At 38.3% G+C, this 23280-nt stretch overlaps 1 protein-coding gene across 1 annotated transcript in view; it reads right to left on the bottom strand.

Moving 5' to 3' along the window:
* The window catches only part of LOC113680389 (uncharacterized), a 44245-nt gene extending 27266 nt beyond the window's left edge, over positions 1-16979 (bottom strand). Inside the window, exons 1-8 of the mRNA XM_089192044.1 lie at positions 16908-16979; positions 9390-9510; positions 7149-7274; positions 3122-3378; positions 2075-2162; positions 1293-1673; positions 431-844; positions 32-138 (exon numbers count right to left, since the gene is read on the bottom strand). Of these exons, the coding sequence (XP_089048170.1) occupies positions 32-138; positions 431-844; positions 1293-1673; positions 2075-2162; positions 3122-3378; positions 7149-7274; positions 9390-9468 (1452 nt within the window). The 5' untranslated portion in view covers positions 9469-9510; positions 16908-16979. The remainder of the gene's footprint in view (positions 1-31; positions 139-430; positions 845-1292; positions 1674-2074; positions 2163-3121; positions 3379-7148; positions 7275-9389; positions 9511-16907) is intronic.
* Positions 16980-23280: the final 6301 nt, after the last annotated feature.

Genomic DNA, 23280 nt, shown 5'->3' with positions numbered 1-23280 from the left:
AAAATTAATTGAAATAAGAAATGGAGGTTACCTCTCTCTGGAATAAAGGACCAAACAACTGAGACTGGTCCGCCGCTGTCACTGAGACGTTTCCCTCAAAAACGTCATTGCCATCAGTTTTATACTTGATCACATTCACTGTTTCGAGCAGGGAAACAAATCAATGTAAGCCGTGAAATTTTCAAAAGGTGAAAATACAACGAGACTAAATGTTTGAAGTCATTACCCTCATCAGATTCATGAATTAAAGAAGATGAATAGAAGATTAGTTTCATAACATTTTTTATTTACTGATCTTCAGGTCATACACATGAAAGGTCGGTGGCAAAAACTTTGCTTGCCTGGGAATGTTATAGCAATTTATTGTACATTATGCTTTAGAACTCTATTTTCATATGGTTTAAATGACGTTGGAAGTTGTTCAACGCACCTTGGTAGCTTTCACATATGAATCCATTCATATTGCTACAGTCAGTATTCAAAAGCTTCATGTCATCCTTACTCAACGCACCGCATGATTTCTTTAAACCGTTCATCGGATAACCGCGCTTAAACTGCTGCCCGTCCACTGTCTTTCCGTCGTTCCAAACCCACTTGTCAGCTCCAACCCTGAGCCTCGATCGAAGAAATCCAACATAAAGGTCGGTCTCTGCGTTGGTCAAGAGCATAAGTAGTTCCGTCAAAGTTGTACTGAAAGGCTCAGACATCTTTGGTAATGCTAGGTCTCCTCCTAGGCGCCGACAAAATGCACGAGCGCCGTCCCAGGTCCTTCTCGTGTTGACAAAGAAACGAAGACAAGTCGATCCGACAGCTTTCCAGCCAGGATAACAGCTTCTGTTACTCTCTTCGACAAAATGCATTATTGGAATAGACAAATCAAAAGTGTTAAGTGAGCAAGAAATGATTAAAGGAACTTTGCAATCATACCAAACGAGAAATTAATAGGAGATCGAAGGAGCTATCTTGTTTTTTTTCTTGGGATGTTTAATGGGAAATTGTGCTTTCCCGGTCACCTCAGATATTCTCAATCAGAACGAAGAAAAAGCACCGTTCACTTTTTTGGTTTCTACAAATGAACAATTTCCATCTTTCCAAACAGAACCAAATGTGTGGAAAAGAACCTCGAAGTCACATTTACATCAACGAACTTTGCTATAACGTAAACATTCTATCAAGTGCTTAAAATATTTTGCTATGATCTGCATTTTACTTTACGACTCTAACAGCGGGAATGTCGCACAGAAAGAATTCCTAGACAAATGCCAGACACGCTGCAGCTAGTGCTAACTTACCCGGGAGAAGTATAACTGGAATTCTGCTCGTCCGAGCTGAATAGCAACAGTCGGTTGATTGGTTTGAGACGGTTATCTTATTGGAAATGTTAGAATTTATGGTTAACTCAAAAATATCATTGGTGTGTTCATTTCTTCCAGCGATGAAGAAATCATTTGGAAAACGGTCAGAGTCATTGAGATGAAGGGTTGAGGATATGATTGACTTTCCGGATCTGGACGGAGGATAAATGAAATACATGGTATCGTTTTCTTTGCACCGGCTTTGACCAGTTGTAAATGAGAACATGTGTAGCCATTGGTCGTGGGCTGGTACTGCATGCACGCGATAAATGTTGTTGTTGTCTTCCCTCGTTGACATGACGCGAAACACAGGGCGGGCTGAAAAAGGCATCATTCATCTCAAATTGTGGTGATTCTTACTCTTAGTGATGACTTTCAGTTGAAACCGTGTTCATTTTAATATGGACTACGTATGAGTTAAGTGCAAAGTTTTTAATGTCAGTGAGTAAGGAACAATTAAGTGCAGTCGGTTTTTCAGTGCGGACGATAATATCTTGAGAAGCATACAGAAAACGTATGTTCAGCCGTCCGCTTGCGAAACAAACTTTTTTTCTCTATTTTCTGGTACTCTTTGTCGTCTAATTCTTGCACGCTTTAGATTTCGAGGTATGTTCACTGGACTCAGTAATTTTTGCCAATGGGAATGTCTGACTGATTATAATTTTGTGTTCCTTTCTTGTCGTTTGATTTAGAAAATACCAAAGCGGTCATCTACAAACCTTGCTGGCATGATCCATTTATGAAATGAAACTGGTCCAAGGCTGCGTCGCCAAGGTGCGAACTTCCTCTAACTCCCTCCACAATGATCTAATTTATGAAAAGAAAAACCGCCCTGGAAATTTTGCATTTCCTCTAAGTCATCATTTGTAGAAAAAAGCATTTCTTTATTGAAAGCCAGGTTCACCTATTATCGTCTCACTGCTTTTGCGTATGACCATAAGGCCATTCATTATCTTGTAAACGGAAAAGATAATATCACCTTTAAGTGCTTTTCTCACTTTCAATGGACGAGTTTGATAGGAAGATGATCTTTCGCTCTCAAACGAGCGCGGTAACTTGCATTTTTCTGCAGAATTTTGATGGAAAAATGAATCTCCTTTGAAGAGACTAACTAAGTGGGATGCAACTTTTGAAGCTGAGAACAACGACTCGACGAACGGTTTTTGTCAATTTCGTTTGAAAATTGTGAAATATTTTCACATATTAGATGGTTTCATATGGTCAACTTCTTTGTTTAATCATAACTTTTAAAAATCTTTCTTAAAGACGCCGCAAATGTACCATAAACCAATGGAATATCGCTCTTGATTAGTGCTATGACAGGCATGAGTGGAGTAACATTGGCCCATCATATCTCTTTTGTTAGCATGGTGACCTACATTCTTTTAATCGAAGCAGTGATTGGTGCGGAACATCCATAGAAAGTTTCACAAAAATCGTTGAATAACTTTTATTTTTGAGAAATCTCCCTCAACGAGTATGACCATGGCATACGACAGTCAGAATCCTGCTCTAAACCTGCAACTTATTGATCATTTTCCACTTATTCTACTCTATGTGTGATTTTGAAACTGTATATCGAATTCTCAGTACTGCCCTAATACCCTTCAACCAGCCTAGCCTACTGTGGGAAATTTACAGTTTCCTAAGTATCGTTCATATCACCTACTTAGTGTGGGGTGAGTAATCAGCTATACTCTGGTCATGGTACTTCTAGTCCTTTCGGATTTAAACAGAAATTTAGGAGAAGGGAATTGATAACTAACCCGATAGCTGGCCTTCTCTTCACTGATCTCAATCTGTGTTTTGATCCAGCGGTCTCCCCAGTGGCCCGACTTGATCCACACAACTTTCTCAGTACCGTCGGTAGTTTTGATGTAAACAATAACGCAACTCATTGTTTGGCCGTAGAAATTGTAGTAGAACGTCATACACTGCGTACCAGTCATCAAGGGACTCTTAAGTCTTGCTTTATCTCTTGGACTGCCATTCCCCGAATGTATATAAATGTAATGGCCGTTTCCTATGATAATGAAATGATAGCTCAAACTTTCTCTGGGCTGAAAGCACTCCATCTTATCATAGCCGTCGCCTTACCAAAAATAAACATTTATCAGACGAAGATCCGAAAGCAAAATATCGTGATTTGTCGGTGGCGCGCTGACTTAGTTTTGTTCGAAATCTGATGTAGAGACAAACCTCATAACATTAAGCTCCATATTAAACGATTAATAATCTCCGATAATCAACCTACACGTCCAGGCATCATTGGTGAATAGAACTGCATAAGTAACAATCTGATGGATTGCCGTAGAACCGTTATTCCTGCATGTTCAAATTTCCTCACTCTTTGTGACGAAATTGGTCAGTATTGTGAACCAAATTCTCCAGGAGAAACAAATAATATAGAAAAGTAATTCTATGTTTGGACATAGGAACGAACTGACATAATAATAAAGTCACTCATTAACAATATATATACTCTGTCTGACTTGTTATCAAAGAAATCACAGCTGGGAAAAATTGTTCCTTTGATACCAAGTCATGGTTCGTCGTTCTTTACAGAATAAGGAAGACTATATTGCATCTGGATTCTTGCTCTTTTGTTTTTTTAATGTTTGTGTTAAAAGAAGTTGAGCCAGTTTTCCTCCCACCATACAATTGGCTTGACAGTATCTTTGAGGATATACCACTCGTAAATCAAAAATTGTCCTCAAAGAGTCACTAGATTGCTCCTCTGTTAACTTGGAAGCACTCGCTAAAAATATAAGAATTTAGCCTATACAAGACAATTTGCAGAAGATTCAGTTGGTATCATAATGGCTGCAAATGCAAGAAATAAACATGGCTTACAGAGAGCTAATAAAGCAATATCTTAGTGTCCTCATAAACTAGACAAGAACGTGACTCTATGAGAAATCTATAATCCCTAAGCAAATGTGTTGTGAAAGAGTTCCACCATCATTACGTCATCTTTAAGGTAAATAACCATGCTTAACATCTACCATCTTCATTTACATCATCATTGTGCAAAAGCATCACATTCATCATTTTTGTCGAAGCAGTATGCTGGACGTTTGTCGCCATGGACGTGGTTAGACGGATAACCTCACACCAGTCCCTCGTATCACACTGGTAGAGCATCCAATACGCTAATCGGAAAGTCGTGGGTTCGAATCTTATGCCAAATATTCGGATTTCTTTAATTTCCTCCGGGCATGCATATCTCATTTCCTCATTGCATCATCTTTCAATGTAAAAATGACACGCTTAACATTTACCATTTTCATTAATAACATCATTGCGCAAAAACATCATATTCCACATTCTTATCCTTGCAGTATGCAGTACGTTTGTCACAATGGATTTACTTGAACGACCTGGCCTGCCACAAGTCTTCTATCACTCAGTTTTAAAGCATCCGAAGTACAAATTGGAAGATCCTAGGTTTGACAAATTGGAAGATCCTAGGTTTGAATACTATTCGGAGAACTCGAAGTTCTTTATAGCTCCAAGCATGCTTCTGCTATTTACTCAATACATCATATTTCACGTAAATTACTAGGCTTAACATTCACAATCTCCATTAACATCATCATCGCTGGTATGGATAACAACTGTAAGATAAGTATCTTACAATTAAATTTCGAGAATGTTTGGTCATGCATATATGTATGGCATGGAACTTTCTAAAACGTCCTAATAGTTCACGTAGGTATGATATAATACTACCAAAATAATTGCGTCGTAAGCTTCCGGAATTTTTTAGAATGCTTTATAAATGTGTATAAGGTCTCAGTCGTAGTAGTTAGTTAATTGCTGTTGTCGGAAGTGACCAACTGTTTTGAAAGCTATACCTAGAGAGAGCTTCTGTCCATCTTGAGGTACTCTGGAGAAAACTGAGTTTGTGTCGGTGGTGAGCTAAGATATAGACTGTACTAAGCCTAAGTAAGTCCATTGAGGATAACTATTGTATTGTCTATTGGAGTCGCACCTTTTTCCGGCTTGCTCTTCCACAACAACTACGAGTACTACACGACTGAGTCCTTATATACATTTACAAAGTATTCTCGGACATTCCGGAAGCTCACAACACGACTATTTTGGTAGTATTACATCATAATTACGTGACCTAAAAAATGTTTTAGAAGGTTCCATGGTATGCATGTCAGCATGACTATATTTACAGTAGTTGTTCATAACAATTCATTTACACCCCTAAAATTTGGTGCTTGTGGAGGATTGGAGTTACATGTGTCTCCTCTGTTCGCGGTGCTTTGTCTTGTTTTACTTTGATCCACCTTCTCAAACGATTCTCGCAAATATTTTCTAGCAGCAACAAAATTCGTCCATTATCAGATGACATCTCCCCAGGTATTCCTCTCCGATTCACCGCCCTATAGAAACATTAACATGGCCTGACGCCATCTTCAAATGAACCGCCGCTGTCGCTAATCTCTTCTTGGCCGGCTATCATCTACAATCGATTCGACAAGGATTCTAGCGTGTGATTTGTTTCACTCACAAGGTGTAGCCCATACTTTATCCAATCGATTACCTCTAAGTTTCCTATGAGTTTTTTCTGTGGTGAAGGCGTTAGTAGTTTTTCTCACGCTACGATCCAAACTTTTCATCTCAACTTCGACAGACATGGTTTTAAACGTTTCAGGTTGGCCGTTTAAAATGTTCACGGTTACTCGTCGGAGTTCCTTGAAGCCCGTGTTCGCCTACCTACGTTGAAGCTTCATCGAGTAAAGCGGTCGCTTTGATTTTGCGGTCCTCATTTCTCAAAACCACAAGAACTGTTCGAAAGGCAAGAAAACTGTTTACCTACACTCTGCTGAGGCAGTCACAAGTGATCTCCCTACTTGTTTGTAACTTGTTTACGAGGCTCCCTAGTTTCCAAGTTTCGGGTCCTTTTCTGCGCTTGGAAAGCTTTGAGCTGCTTTGTCCTGGTCTAATGTTATTTGAGTCTTCTTTTCTGACTTGAGTAGTCTTCTGCTTGTACTATACGTAGTAATTTGTTGTAAGGGGGGAATTTCCTTTTCATCATCATTGAGCAAAAGTATCGCATTCGTCTTTCTTATTATAAGGGTATGCGGGAAGTATATCTTAATGGACTTAAATCATCAAGCGTAACATTAACCATCTTCATAAACATTATAATTGCACAAAAGCATCACATTCGACATTCTAGCAGTATGAAGAACGTTTGTCACGTGGTTAAACGGCTTAGCCTACAAAGAGTCTCCTGAGGCTCTGTGTAAGGGTATCCGGGCGGCTAATCGGAAGATCGAATGTTTAAGTCCTATTGGGAACGCCCACAGTTCTCTTTTTTCTCCGAGTATTCCTGTGTCAATCATTTAACACATCACCTTTTATTTAAATCACCTGGCTCAGCATATACCATCCTTTTTTAAATCAAGATTGTGCAAAGGCATCAGATTCGACATTCCTTTCCTAGCACCCTAGGCCAAAAAAATGGCTATGGACCTTGTTAAACCAAGAGATTATGAAGTGTATATTCTTGAAGTGTATACGCTCAAAGAGAGTGGCCGTAGCATCTGGAGGGCTAATTGGAAGGTCGAAGGTTCGATTGCTATAGTGAGCACTCGGAGGTCTTCTTTTTCTGCGAGTATGAGCGTGTCATTCGCTCAATACATAATCTTTTACATAACTCAACAGGTTTAACATTTACTAATTTCATTCACTCGAGTACAGTTATCTATTACATTCACTCGAGTACAGTTATCTATTATAGTAATAAAATAGGAGTAATGAACATAATCTGACCTGAAAAATCTCGAGAAGGTCCTGTTAACTTTGTGGGTGAGGATCCTCGATAACGGATCCAGTCTAAATCATCACTTTGCTTCTCGTTAGTCCATCCACAGAGGTCCCTTTCGAATGTACAGTTTGCTATGTCGTGAGAGGACCAAAGAAAACTCAATAAGTGAACAATAAAAGATGAGACTATTTGTCAAAAAAAGGCCAGAGAGCCAAAAACACCTGTGGGTGCCCAAGGATGATTATAACATAGCAAGCAAATTCAGGTACCCAAATTCAATAGCGTGTGCGTGTTTCATAATCCAACTGTGTACCCCAATGACGTCACAAACAAATGCCTCGAGATTGGAAATTTTCCTCCGCGATTGACTGCGAACTTCTTGACCAGTCTGACCGCGAGTTTTGAGATTTTCAAGAAGTTTTTTCCTGTTCCATCCGGATTAAAATAGACTTTTAGGAGCTCTATGAGAAAAGCAAATGTAGGAAAGATACTCGATTTGGAAAGTGACTCAGCTACACGATCCGAATTATGGATGAAAAATGGATACTGAATTTGCTGGCAAAAGTGGAACTTCGCCAATTTCGGACCATCCTTTTGCCCGGTAAATAGTATTGATATTATTATTGATATTTCCTTGAAGTACTGTGCAATAACAGAATTTGTTTTAAATATGACAACTTTTCGAATTTTAAACACAACGTTTCGAAGTTTTCTGGCTGTGAAGTCGAGCAAATAACGAATCTTCAACGCCGGTCGCATGTACGCAAGGAAAAAATCCGAGTTTTTCGCCTCTTAACGGTATAATTGTTATATAATTGATTAAAGCTTTATCTCAAAATATTTCTACGCTATTTTTTTGCCTTACCTTTGGTAGGCGGTAGGCGGTTATTTGGTTCTGAGATTTTTATCAAAAATTTGGATTTCTGAATACATTATGTCAAAAACCATCATTTTTTTAGTTTAGGAATAAGTTATTGACCGCGTTTTATTTCATTAGTGCTTCTTTTGGTTAAAAGACAGTATAGTTTAGATTTATTGCGCGCTGTCTTTCACAAAAGTTTCCGGATTGTGAGAAAACAATATCCAAAATACTGCGTTGACAATATTATAAACCATTGGTTCATACTACAGCTGTGCATTCATGGGGATATGAGGCACTTGGTAGCTTTTTGAGCACTCAAGAAGCTAGAGTTGCTCTTGGCTGCGCCTCGAGCAACTCTTACGCTTCTCTTGTGTTCTCCAAACTTTCCTCGTGCTTCATATCCCCTTGAACGCACGCTAATGTATGAATGTATCGTTAATTATCACATGATTCTCAACCCACAAATGATGGATGCATTCTACACCAGCATCTCAATCCGGTCTTTGCCTCCCCACAATAGGTTGGCAGGAATATATAACTATTCCAAATAACAAAGGAATTCCACATTAAAATTCACGCGAATAAACTGATATTGTACGAATCGAGGAGCGATGGATGCAATAATGGTGTTTCGATTCCAATTTTATATGGAATTCACGAGTCAGGAGGTAATTTTCCTTGAATCACACAACTGTTTAAGAAAACAAACAAACAAAAAAATGCTATTTCCGCTACTTCTTTGCCTCACACGCACTCAGTAAACTGTTTAAAGACAACTTTCCAAAAAAATCGCGATACAATATCACGAAGAAATAAGAATATAAATTCAACCTTTGCTTCCTAACTTCTCACATGTTCAACGGATTTCAACGGATAATCAAGTAGTAATTACAAAACGTTCTAAATTTTAAATACAACTTTTCAGCGACATGGACCTTTTCCCGGCCAACCTCGTTATCGCAGTACCGAAACAGAGACTTGTCCACAAGTATTCCAAACAAAGCTGAGTAGGATTTTTAAAATACGTAAAAGATAAATTCTGGTATTAAAACCTGGATTGTAATTTTCATTCAACGTTCAAAGTTCCTGTTAGTTCAAGACCTGTGTAATGAAAACACGCAATTCAGGGAAGGATGCTTTGCAAAATGGATGGTCGATACATCTATTATTAAAAAACTTATGCCGAATTGCCGTCGCTCAAAACTCAACGAATTATAGTTGACAATCAAAAGCAATAAATAGGTGTCAGAAAGGATAGTTGCTTACGCGTTTTCCGCGTTGTGTTATATTTATATAGGTCCCCTTCTCTTCCAGATATCGAAATTTGGTTTGAACTGTTGGGGCTAACTACTGTCACCCCGGTTTATTGACGAAAATAAATTACCTTGATCGCCATTTACGAAGACCTTAGTCAATTCCAGCAACAAACGCACCAAAATCAAAGTGTGTTCCAACAACATCATGAATGACTTCTTAAACAATTCACAATCTTATCAGTGACCGTCCTGAAAAGAAAATTTTTGTTAGTACCAAGTCTTTTACAACTAACCACAATGTTTTAATATAACCACGATGTATCCCCTAAACAAGGATCGACAGCGCTAAGCTGGAATGAGCTTATCACCCATCACTTAGGTAAGGGATCTCCTACTGCACTAAGTACTATTGACGACCGAACACGAATACGATGCGCATGAATTCGATGAAGAATCCTTTGAATCAATGACAAGGTTCCTGATTTGACAGTTTTCCACGATTAATACTGTTCGTGTAATCAAAATGTTTTTGCCGGTGTTTTCCTTAACGAACATGCTCTCTACATTACTTAATTAACAAATATCTACAGTGCAGAGACCGTACACACCTCGGCCATTCAACTTTTGGGCTACTCTTTTTCATTTTTTCAGGCCTTATTTTCACTACTGCCTAAGTAGTGCACATTATTGCGAGGATCACTTTCATTCACGTCTTTTTCATTTCATTAGCAACAACAAGAAGCTAACCTAAATTCATCATCAGTACAATTTTAAAAAAGGTCTCTGATCTGCAGCGGCAAATTAATTGATCTAACGCAAAGAAATTAAATAGGATTAAGGCTTTTCGTGGCTTTCTATGTGAGAAGGAAATATAATTTGGTCCCAGCGGGCTATATGTTCTTCTTGAAGGGAGCTGTTAATTTTTCTGCTCATAATTAACAATAGTTCCACTTCCACTGATGAAATTGTGAAGCTTTGCTTCGGTCATTTTCCTGATCTGTTAAAATTTTGTTGAGAGGTTTTTGCCTGAGTTGTTTGCCACTGAACACCCCGCCTTGGTAGCCACTTACATTGCAAGAATACCTATTTGTTATAGGATAGGTAGTACAGCGCATAATCAAAGGTAATCACCCGATTTCCAGTGCGATGTGGACGAAATAGGTAAAAATTTTCAATGCCAAAAAAACTGCACAAACCGTCAAAGGAGTGTGATTTGTGGTCCTACTAATTTCATGACCTTGCCTGAGGCATCTGATTTCTTGTTGATGATACACATTTAGCCCCAACTGCCCACAGCTCTTCACACACTCAATTTCGACTTGAATTTGTTAACAAATTGCATAACATACATCCGAAGGGAAAGCATGCATGCATCTATTTTCTGTTAAAAAAAGCAAAAAGAACTGCAAAAAGAAAAAGTTGGTCCCATTGAAAATCTACCTGAAATTTAGGGTTCAAGGCCTTCGTAACACGAGGGAAAGACATTCTTTTTTCAACGCTAACATAAAATGGTAGCTTCCTTATGCTAACACACTCGTTTTATCTCAATAAAAATCGAAACTCCAACCAGCTCGACGTCCTTTCTTCTCTCATTGGATTCTGGCAGGTATAGTTGGTTTAGGTTAATGAGGGTTACCGTGCCAGTTCTGGCCTGTTTTGACTTTTCCTAATTGTTTCAGCCACCCTTTCATGCTTTGCCATATATATCGAGCGAATCACAATATTAGTTTTCTGTGTGATTTATAAATAAACAATAGTCTCCATTTGGCCCAAAAATATGAACGGATATTTTACCACGGACACTAATCTGTTCCAAGAGGCAAACAGTTTTCCGAGCTCTGTGTTCATTATGTCCAACTTTGCATCTGAGAGAATGAAGATGTGGCATTTTACATCCCCTGAACCTTCTGCATTCCTGTAAATCGCGACTTGCACTTTCCCTTTTGCCTCATCCAATATAATTCCTGAACCATGAAGCTTTTATAAGAGATCTATAAAGAGATAAAATCTCTCACTTGAATAGAAGACAGTTCATTCATTGAATTCTTCTCCTTCTCGAATTTTCGCCTGACTTCTTGCCACATATCCCTTTCCTTCATACCTTGGCTGTACACTTTATTAGGGGTTCCACCTATGGATATTTTTACGTAGGTGATGTTAGGAATGAATTTCTTCTCACTGTCTTTCGCTCCAGCTGCCTAAGGTTCATAGAAGAGGAGAAGAATTCATTTCATTGGCCTTCTCTAAAAATTAATGCCCTGGTAAATGATTGAATCAGCTCCTTTTGAAATTGATAAAGGAGGTAAGTTTCTAAAGAAACTGTGGTGCTGCGTTGGTGGGAGAGTATAACAGCGATTGACGAAGGGCTAACGCTCAAAACGTCAGCTTTTTTATCCTTTGCGGTGGCTAATTTGCGTTATCAACTCAGTTGTTAACACTAAATTACCTTTTGAAATTGAGATTGTATCCACACGAGTCACATGCTCACACACGAAATCTATTTCATCAGCGTAGTTAGATCCCGTTTCGTCGGCAAGTTTTTTATTGTGAATCACTTCACAGTCAAATTGGAAGGTGTTCACTTCATATTTGCAACATTACTTGTAGGTACGAGCGTGACTTTGAATGTACGATAATTTGAAAGACCTTTCGGATGGAAGTCTCCATGATCAAAATCGCATGATCTAAGCGAATTCTGTTCTTTTTCCCATGCACTTGAGTGAGTTTGATCTCTTTCGTAACACTTGACCTTTTCTTACATCCAGCATTGCATCTGATCTTTGAAAGATCTTTAGACTGACTACCTTCTCTCAGAGAAGAGGTCTTCGCAGAGCCTGAAGAGATCATAGCCAACCGTATCTCAGGGGATTTCTCCGGTGAATTTCACGGTATATCTTTCAACAAGAGCTCTTGATGCATTGTTTACAAGGACATTGTTTGCATGCCCATTCATTGACAGATTGAAGATCCTGGCACAGGGACTACTCCTTCATCAAGCTTTGGAACGGGAACAATCAGAATTTGACCCGGTTTTGCTCTGTCTCGATTGATTTGCTTTGAGAGCTTTTGGTGTTTTCCCTTTTTTTACTTGGTTTGATTCGCCTATTATATATCATTTTTATTTGAAGATATTTTATTTGAAGATTTAAAAATGGCAGAATTTCGTGAAGATGATCCTATGCTTGATGAACAAGGAAAATCAAATGATGGATAAGATAATAAAGAAGATGGAGATACAGTAACACCTTTTCAACCTGATTATAATTCAACTCCTGGTCCATCAGGTGAACAAATCGAAATGAAGACTGCTGGATCAGTGTTTAGACTGGCTTCTGATAATGGGAGTTCAATTTTCATGAGTGAGCAAACCTGCAGCAAGTTTCAAACAAAGAAACGATGAATCGTGAATCGAATCCAAGAGGGCTCAGGGATTTCAACTCGCCATTGTTGAAGTATAATTCAGAGTAGACCTCGCATTATCCCCAGATATTTGGTTTATACCTTCAAATCTTCTTTTGAACACTCAAGAGTACAGTTGGATACAATAACAGTTTTAAGAAAGCAACTAATGCTATAAAACTCAGTGCGAACAAATCAGTACATTTGGAGATGAAATCAGTGGGAATCAGGCACATGGATGTAGGTCCATTAAAGATCAACAGAAGGAACTCTCACCACTTAGATCCAATTGAAAGGAGAGAATAGATTTCAACTGTTACTCTCAACTTCAGAGAGGGCCAGGTGAAGTCAACGACAATTAATCGTGAAGTGCCGAAAATCTTAAACTCCTCATTCAAGGATATTCCGGAAGATTTGGCATCCTCATGAAATGAAACTGCTGGCACCTCTTTATTTACACCATAGTTCAGATTGAGGTTCAATGAGAAAACCTCCTATTCGGTCTGAAACGCTAGACTGAACTCCATTGTCATACGTGAAATAGGCTTCGGATGCTTGTCTTTTATCACTGAAGTTCACCTGCTTATCGAAGTTACCCAGGAATGCATCAGGATTTGTAATAAGGTTCGGATGTAATGCGCGCTGTCATTGGTTGGAAGAGCGTGCTCTATGAGAGTATATAGAGCATAGACCTGAGCTAAAGCCGTCACGCCATCTGCCAAATTGTACTATGTCCGACCTTTGCCGGGACTTCTCTGTAGCTTTTTTTCGTTAATTGAAAGTGAGATTTCGGAACAAGCGAGCCGGCAAGTGGCACTCAGTTAGATTGCAAGCTTACGTATGGTAATCAAAATCAAACACAGCTAAAACTCGTACAGCATATAAAGTTTCGTGTTCAAAAACAAAACAAAAAAAACAGGAATGATGAAAAATATAGCCAAACTGGCATAACTGTTAAAATTCATTCTAATCATGTCGGTGTCAGAGCGACCGCGATCATGCTAGGGTCCGTCGCGGCTGGCTCATCATGACGATTTCCGGTCATCGCAATGAAGCAAGCCTTAGAAATTACAGCAAAGAAAAACGCTCCAGGATTTTCAAGGGACCTTTTTCAGGTGGTGATAAGGTGGAGGATCATTGTCACTTCACGGGCAAGTATCGTGGTGCAGCTTATGCAAAGTGCAACCTTGTTTGCAAAGTGCAAACTTTTTTTTCAGTTATCTGGTTATGATTCTGATATCTTCAGTACGAAACTTGGAAAGAGTGAAGGAAAAATCAAATGCATTCCAAAAAAGCAAAGAAAATTACATCAGCTTCAGAAAAGAAGTGGCTGTTGGCAAATTCACAGACAGAGAAAGAAAAAAAAATCCAAAAGGATACTCGTTTCGACAGTAATTTATCACTTTCATTCGATAAATTACTGTCGAACGTGAGTCATGATAAATTGAAGGAAGCCATGAAAGTATTTGAGAAAGACAAAATCGATATATTCACAAGAAACGGTGTGTAATCATGTAATTACATGGATAACATAAAAAAATTCAGTGAATCAGAATTACCCGGCTGCAAGTGGAAAAGTTCTCCTCATAGCTAAATGCTTGTTATATATCTGATGAAGATTATAAGCATTTACAGAAAATCTGGAAATACAGTGAGTGTTTCCATGATCATTATCTCAAAACTTATGTTCTTGGCAGAGGTGTTTGAAGAACAGAGAGATATGTTGCAAAATTATGGACTCAAGCTTTCTTGGTGTTATAAAGCTCCTGGATTGGCTTGCGATGCAGTATTGAAAGATACAAACCAGTAATGAGATAAGAAGGAGATGAGAGATGGTAAAAAAAAAAAAAAAAAGAAGAAGAAAATGGCGAGCATAGTAATAGTGATTTGCTGGCGCCATCATCAATGCAACTGCATTTGTTGGTGGAAGTTATCTTACTAAATACGTGACTGGAGATCAAAATAGCGTTGTTGAAGAGAGAAAGAGACATGATCTCGCTGTAGAGAAATATAAAACTGCATGTGAGAGGTATGAGGAGAGTCAGACAAAGCTTCTAGATTGGGTTGCATTTAGCGACAGAATTAAAAATCAGGCGGGTCAGAATTTAACTGATACTGACAATGCTTTGAAACTTGACAATAAAGTTCATCAAGATAAACTGCATTAAGGGATTGAACCACAATTTTCAGACTTTTATAAGCTTTATGGTCTGGTTTTAGGATTGGCTGTTAGTCGTTTATTGTGAACTATTTCAAATGATAATAGAGTTCGGATATAACGCGCACTGTCTCTGGCTGAGACGCGTCCTCTATCAGAGTACAAGACACGGAGTTGAGGTAAAGCTCTCACGCCATCTGCCACTTCTCGGTCTTCTCTCTAGCTTTTTTACGTTAATTGGAAGAATAAGCGAGCCAGTAATTGACGTTATTATCACGTGAGCAGAGACAAAAATCCACAAACAGAAAACGAAAGGGACAGTTTTCAATCTCAATTAGATTGTAAGCTTACGTACGGTATTTAAAATTAAACACAGCCAACGCTCGTATAGTGTATGTAGTTTCTTGTTCGAAATAAAACAGAACAAAACGGGAATGATGAAAAATGTAACCAAACTGGCATAACTGTAAAAATTCATATAAATCATGGCGGTGTCAGAGCGACTGCGATCATGCTGAGGTCCATCGCGGTTAGCTCATCATGGCGATCTCTGGTCATCACAGTGAAGCAAGCCTCAGAAATTACATCGGGCGCCCTTCGAGTGAACAACATAGAGCTTTCCCTATGTCTTGCTCTAACCTTTCCGATGCGTTGTGTGACTGCTGCCCTACACTTCTTTCGCGCTTTAGCCGCTTCATGCGTGCTTTATAACTCAAAGGAGCACAGTCAAGGCTTCTCTCTCTATTAAATGGAATGTCGATTTTTGTCACGAAAGGAGCTTGCTCTGTCATTTTTTACACTACTCAATGAGCGGAAAAACTGTGCACAGTCTTTACTCTGGGCTTACCTACTTCTTATTCAGTATCGCATACACTAATAAACAGTGCGACCCTTACCTTACCTTACCTTTCATGTTTGTACGCCCTCAGTTAGCAACGAATAAAGAAGAAACGACACAATTGCGATTTTTTGAGTAACAACTGACAACGGGCCAACTTACACAGCACCTATTTTTGTAAATGATGTTCTCTGTGGGTGGGATGCAGGAAAATAGTGGGTAATACAAAAAATTAATAGCCAATACAAGTAATACACGTATATCAGATAATTGAGCTTTACGATTGAAATTTGTTTTGCTTTCTCAGTGCCTCAGGTCGGGTCACAATAAATTTTGTGCTTGATAAGATACAGCTGTTTGTGAATTAGCTATAAGTAATAGAACACTATCAGAAGATTACGATAAGTTGCATTGTCTATACGTCGTGTGAAGAATAGATAAGCTTCTCTTTTCTTTAATTTTTGCCGATACCCGTAGAGCCGGAAACACTTAGTTCATATAGCACTTGGGCAGGGATGAGATATGTAAAACTTAGTTTCCGAACCTAATTGTACTCAAAAGGAAAACTGGAAAATTTAGGCAGCGAGGTATTTCGCACAGAAAAGGTGTAATTTTTGAATATGAAAACTGTAAATGTATTGGGTGCGTGGTTTCTTTTTCTTAAAACTATAACCAGTGTCTCTAAATGACTCTAAGCTGGCTAAACCTGAGGAATATGTCGCTTTTCTACATATTATGTTGTCCTTTAAGAGACCATTTCATGGCTTTTGAAAAGCCTACTCAAGTGTTAATTATTATGAATAATAATATGGATGTGTTCTTATCCACTTAAACCTTTGGTTACCTGTCAATTAAACCCGCAATCCTCATGATGACTTTTTTTCGTTGTTATCATTTAATGTTTCTTGGTATCAGCTCTATTTTCAATATAAGCACTAGGTCAGACTGCCAGCTAAAAGCTCCGACTCTACCCGAAAGTGGCTCAAATGAGAGTCCAACCGAAAAAAAAAAAACAATTTTGGTCGGCTGACCGCTAAAACTTTTGTGAACTGAGCGGAACATCATCTTATTGGGCACAGGAATTCGTGTTCTGAGCGGTCATTACGGTAGTGCGCATCATATGAATACCCATTTTGAAAACTTTTCTCAAAATGCAAAAAAAAGCACCCATACGACGATTTCATAGAACAAATGGTAAAAGTTAGACCAAAGACATATATCTGAATATATTTTTTACGATTAGTTACTCACTAGTTTTCATCATGATCCTGCAACAATCTCAGAAAGCGCAACCACCTCGGCGGGCGAAGTTATTACAAATGCACATCTTAAGAACATGTATCATAACAAACACAGCTTATGTCAAAGTCGAATTTAGCTTGGTTAAATGTAAACATGAAATATTAAACTTTTGAGTTTTTAAAGACATCTGCCTATTCAACCAAGTGAAATATATACAAGATAACATGATAACTTTGTTGTCAAACAAGCTGCTTAAAGTGAACTATGTAATGTTTGCAAAAAAGCATACTGAAAGGTGAATTCTAACAATTGCAAATTTAGCAGGGAGAGACGTCTATTTGTACTGGTAAGCTTTGTTTGAGAGATCTGAAAACAAAGTTAGTATTGGAGATTGAAACTTTTTAAAATTTTTTTCGATAAGCAAATAAATAGGGTGACATTTTCCAAGAGATGTCACCACGCAAGGTGCGAGCTAAGTATTGCATAAGTTCTCAACATTTTTTTCTCCCATTTAAATTCACCCATAGTCTGCTTTTGCCGCTGAAAAAAGTATCGAAGAAGGGTGACAAAATAACCTTTCAATCACTGCCAGCACGCGCTTTTTGAGAAAAATTTGAAACACACAAATTACATTTTTTAAATTTGACACAGAAATTGTGAGTGCTTCCTGAAGGAGGTTATCCTATTAAAGGAGCCCAATCCCAATGTTACGCATCTTTCCCAGCGTCCTTCACAAACCTATCGAATCATAAAGCTTTACTACAGACTGGAATTGTTTAAGACAGTATGTACACTTTTTAGCATTTCAATACCATATGCATTTCTCTTTTCTTTCTCTTTTTTTTTCTACTAGCCTGTATTTTCAAGGCACTGTAATTGCTGATAAGCACTGAAAGTTTATAAAGGGTTGTTTATATCATAACTAGCTCTGTAAGAAGCACAACAAATTTGGTTCTTTGTGAGCACTGAGCCGTAGTAAAATCTTAATGTAGTTAAGAATGCGCACTGCGGACTTTTAAGTGAAAAAAATTTTTAATTATGAGCATCCTACATCAAACACAAACTGACCGAAACCGCTAAAGCCGCTTGCTATCGCCAAAAATTCCGTTTGCAAAGATTTTTATTGCGGGTCAAATCTCTGCGGGGAACTGTAAAAAGCCTGTGGATCAATTCCTTTAAACTCTGGATTTCATTGTTTATTCTAATTTCCCAGTCATTCATCTTTCAATTGAAAAAACTTATCAAACTTATGGTCTAGACTGATGAGAAAAGAAATGACAGACTTGCATAAACTTGCCTGGCAGCGCTCAGCTGCTCAATCATTCGTTATTTTAGCTTTTAAAAATTTCTTTCGTCTCGTAAATCTTTTCCTTTCCAGTAATACCGATGTACGTGTAATACAATTATCATTGGTTTTTTAGAGGAATCTTGGGTCATCCCGGGTACTCGAAAAAAAAAGCTTTCTAAAAAATAGACGAACGTGCTCTCAAATACACGCAAATAATGAGATTTCTCCTTAATTACAAGTTTTTCAAGGTACAAAGAATTCAGTGAACGTTTCAGCATGTGCAGCTCGCTATGACAACGTTTTGGATCATTCAATTGTTTTTCGTGAACTATTTCATCGAGTAAGACCAATTTGTACCTACCGTAATGTGTGTTTATCACACGAATCTTGTAGGAGAGCTTACAGTAGAACCTGGACCAAACATTTTGGCTAAAGAAAGAGAAAAAAGAATACATGTGAAGTTTATATGAAATAATTCATATTTTGTACTGCGGTTGTAGATGAAAGTGAAATGTGATCATCGCAGTAAATTTTCCAATTTAAGCAATTGGAAAGAAGAAGCCTGAAAAAAATCAGGGCTTCAACGGGATTCGAACCCGTGACCTCCGCGATACCGATGCGATGCTCTACCAAGCTTCAGGCTTCTTCTTTCCAATTGCTTAAATTGGAAAATTTACTGCGATGATCACATTTCACTTTCATCTACAACCGCAGTACAAAATATGAATTATTTCATATAAACTTCACATGATTTCACTGCACGGGAAGATATGAGCTCAATAAATTGACCTCGCTCCCAATGTGTGGCTTCATAGCTCAGTTGGTAGAGCATCGCACCGGTATCGCGGAGGTCACGGGTTCGAATCCCGTTGAAGCCCTGATTTTTTTCAGGCTTCTTCTTTCCAATTGCTTAAATTGGAAAATTTACTGCGATGATCACATTTCACTTTCAAAAAGAATACAGTTATGTAAATATCAAATTTCATGCTGTGCTAAACTAACATGCTAACAGCAGGAACAACAACAGCAATGACAGCAATAGCAACAACAATAGCGGCAACAGCATCAGAAACAGCAACGACGAAAGAAACAGCAACAGAAACAGCAATAATAGCAACAGAAACTGCCACAGCAAAAGTAACAACAACAACAATAACGACAGCAATAGCAACAGCAGCAACAACTACAGCACAGCAACAACAACAAAAATAAAATCTAAAGAAACTGTGGTGAGGTGTCGGTGAGATAATATAACAAGGTAATTTGGTATTATCAGCTGAGTTTATAATGTAGATTGGTCAGCATAAAGAGTTTCGAGTGTTAGCCCCTCGCCATCGTTCTGACGAAAGACTAACGCTCGAAACGTCACCAACAAAAATATATCCCATTGTTATTGGCTTTATATACAGACATCCCAGAAGTGATGGGTCATTAATTCATCTAACCTTATAACAGCAATAAGAGAGTTCAGTTGAATCATAAGGGAAAAAATTGTTGGCCTTTGGGGAAGTTAGTAAAGATTTCTTTAAGTTCAACCATACGTGCAAAACTTGGAATTTTGAGACGTGCCATTTGATTTAGGCATTTGCTTGGTCTGCATTTCGGACAACCTTTCGCTGTCTTTTTATGGTGGCTTGTACATGACCCACTTTCTTAGAACGTAGATATCATCAAGATTTGGGATGTTCGATCTAACAGCGGAATCGTGACGTTATCTTTTCAACACTAACTTTATTTGAGATAAGAGTTGAAACCTAAAAGCGTAAATAAAAGCTAAGTTAAGTACAATAAACAAATGACAAACGAAACGAAACAGAAAGATACTTACGTTGATAATGTCAAAATAAAACTGCGACCATAAATAACCGCTTATTGGAAAAGAAATCTTGAGCAGACAACTGCGCTGAGAACGAGTCCTGGATAATTTGACTAAAAACACGGATTATGATATAATGAAAACTAGATTTAAATACATGTGGCCAGCGTAACTACGTGCGAAAGTAAAAGTGTAAATAGCGAAAAACGACAACAAAGTGAATAGAAAACACCAACGAGGAGGCATGCGAAGATAAAAGAAATAAATGAATAAAACATCCCAAAACTACCTAGAAAGCTTTGAAATAGAAATGTTTGCAGTTGTCAGCAATGTTAGTCGGTCTTGCAAGCTATGTAACTAAAGTGATCATTGTAATAATCACAAGGTACGAAGTACAGAAAAATAAGGACTGAGACATAAACAAATGACTTACCTCATTGCACCAATGCACTTTTTTTTAATGTAAACCTAAATGAAGAGACAGAATTCCTCCTCACTACAGCACAAGATCGAGGTCTTCGTACAAATTACACCCCCCCCCCCCCCAAAAAAAAAAAAAATCGACAAACAGGATGTTTCATCAGTGTGTGGGCCGTGTCGAAGAAGAGAGAGAGAGGTAACTCTGAGCTATATCATGGCAGAATTTAAGAAACTGGCCTGAGTTTAGTATATGAACTGGAAATATGACAAGACTGTCAAAGTTGTTCATGGACACATTTCAAAGGCATTTAACCGCTGGCAGTGTAAGAAAATGGCCTAGTCAAATAGTTAAGGGCCTTTGGATTAAAACCTGTTGTTTTTCTGGGAAGGAGAGAAAGATCGTCTCGCAATACTGATCTGAGTCTCTGTGGCTCAGTGATAGAGCATCGGAGCACGGCGAAGGTCTGAGGTTTTATTCCTCATGGGGACTTCTTTGTCCCACGCTCGTGACAAGACGGAAAAAAACATCATTCTCAAATATCACTACTGTTTCTTTTTTTCTTATTTTTATTCAATTACGCGATTCAAAGAAAATCCATTACCTGACTCGTGAATTCCGAGTTAAATTGCACTTGAAAACCGATATGGCATTCATCATTTCGCGATTCGTGCGATATCGGGCAAATTAACACAGAATTCCCTTTTCTGTAATTAGTTTTCCTCAAGATTTCAAGATTCGTTTACTGTGCTTTAAAGCAGTACATAGTATACCACCTGATTACATTTTTAAAACTTGTTAGTTTAAAAAATTCTTACTATGTACGAACTGAGGTCTAATCGGAATCTTGTAGCGATAGCCCCGAGTTCTCCACACAAGGAGCAAGGGCTTTCTTCTCTACCGTCCCGTACCTTTGGAATAGTTTACCTAGTGACATCAATGGCCTGGGCTCTATATTTAATTGAAATCTAAAAAAAGTTTAGTTTTTTGCCGAGCTTTTAGTTTGTTACCCTTGTTATTTAGTGTTTTTGTCTTCCTGAGAGAATTATTAGGTTTATTGCTATTTTCTTCTAACTTTTTATTAATTTTAGTTAGCTGTCATTATCAACGTCAATTTTATTTTCTGTGAAGCGCATTTGATCATACGTGTATGTAATTTACGCCATATAAATTCTAATTTTAATTGATAATAATTAAAGATAACTGAGAGAAAGATTTCAGCTGTAAATGCGGTCCAAAAATGTTCATGCAAGGGTGAGTGAGAAAGAAATTTGCATATCGAGTCCTCGACATACCTTAATGGACTACGTAATCAAATGAGGTAAAAGCCAGCCTAAGGCTGTGTAAACACAAATTATGCACATCCGCATCGAAACTCTAATGACGCTCTAGCACCAATACCTAAGAGGTGCAGTTCTTATCTTTTTTGGTTATCTACTCGAAGATCCACGTTCAGCAGTTACTCAATCAACTATTGTCACTTAAAAGAGAGGCTATGGTATTATTTGAATGGAATTTGAAATGAATCGGTCAATGAGACAGAAGAAATGAACAACGAACTAAGAGATCCACTTGATAGAGTGAGCAATTCGCTTCGCCGAGCGGTGAGTATCAACAAAAGTAAAGAGACAGATCTAAGAACCACCATGAAATCGATACAACAGGAACGACGGAGAAGTTTTAATTCTTGGTCTCTACGGCAAGAGAAGTTTCTTCGAGCCAAACAGAACCTTGTACCATCAATATTGTCTGATCAGCCTTCTCAGCTGGAAAGCTTCCCAAATTCCGACGCTTACCAACAGATTAAAACAAGGAAACGACGGATCAGGTTTGTCAAAGCTGTGGCACCAGTAACTTTGAGTGGAGATAACGGCAAAAGCAGAACTCTTAGCGAACAAACCACACCGAAGGTGCCAAATATAGTGGAGGATCGAAATATTGATGGAAAAAAAAGAAAGAAATCTAAAGCACAAGTTCTGCCACAGGTGATTACATTAGCAAACAGTAGTAGGTTCTTTCAAGAGCACAACAAACCGCGGCGAATCAGTAGAGATCACAGGCATGTATTCAGCAGTAATTTAAATGAAAATAACTATGATAGCACCAAGAATCCAGTTAAAGAGGGGGTCAGAGCTAGAAAAGTGAGCACCGTCTCCTCTCCGTTACAAAGGAAACAACAGAGCACTTCGTCGATTACTGATGGCCTGTCACAGGTTCAAAGCATACGATCTGAAACGGATTTTACTAAAGGACGAATTGGTTTAAATCCCATGCCAAGCATTGAAGAAAATGGGATAACTAGCAGTGAAGGAATAAACAAACCCCCAGGAATACAAGCCCACAGAAAGGTCTCAAAATTTAGCAACCATGAAAACTCCCCTAATATCACCGCGACAGAGGAAGATGAAGGCAAACAAACAGCTAAAGCAAGATGGAAAACCGTGAGGGATTCTCTTCCAAAAATCACTGCGAGTAAGAAAACTGACAAAAGCAAATTATCCATGTTGGAGCTCACTAAACTGTTTGAGGAAATTCGAGAATGTCGATACCTCCGTGTAGGAAGTAATTCGAGATACACAGATCATACAAGTCACAGTAGCAACATTTGCAAATGCTTGGCATGTGCTATTAAGGACAAAAATAAACTAAAAAATCACTTAAGCGCTTCAGATTAACCAGGCTTATCGCTTTCATCCGGATTACAGATTTCATTTTGGTTTTACAGCCCAAAGCACTTACAGTTATTAGTGTCTAATGAGTGCTTTCAATCATCTGTCTAGTCCAGAAGTTTAACATTATGTATGTTCAGAAATACAAGGATTCATCTGCTGCAATCATCGTACAGCTGAAATGTTTACAT

Source organism: Pocillopora damicornis, chromosome 13, assembly GCF_964200805.1.
Source record: "Pocillopora damicornis chromosome 13, jaPocDami1.2, whole genome shotgun sequence".
NCBI lineage: Eukaryota > Metazoa > Cnidaria > Anthozoa > Scleractinia > Pocilloporidae > Pocillopora > Pocillopora damicornis.
This window is presented reverse-complemented; position numbering and strand designations above follow the sequence as displayed.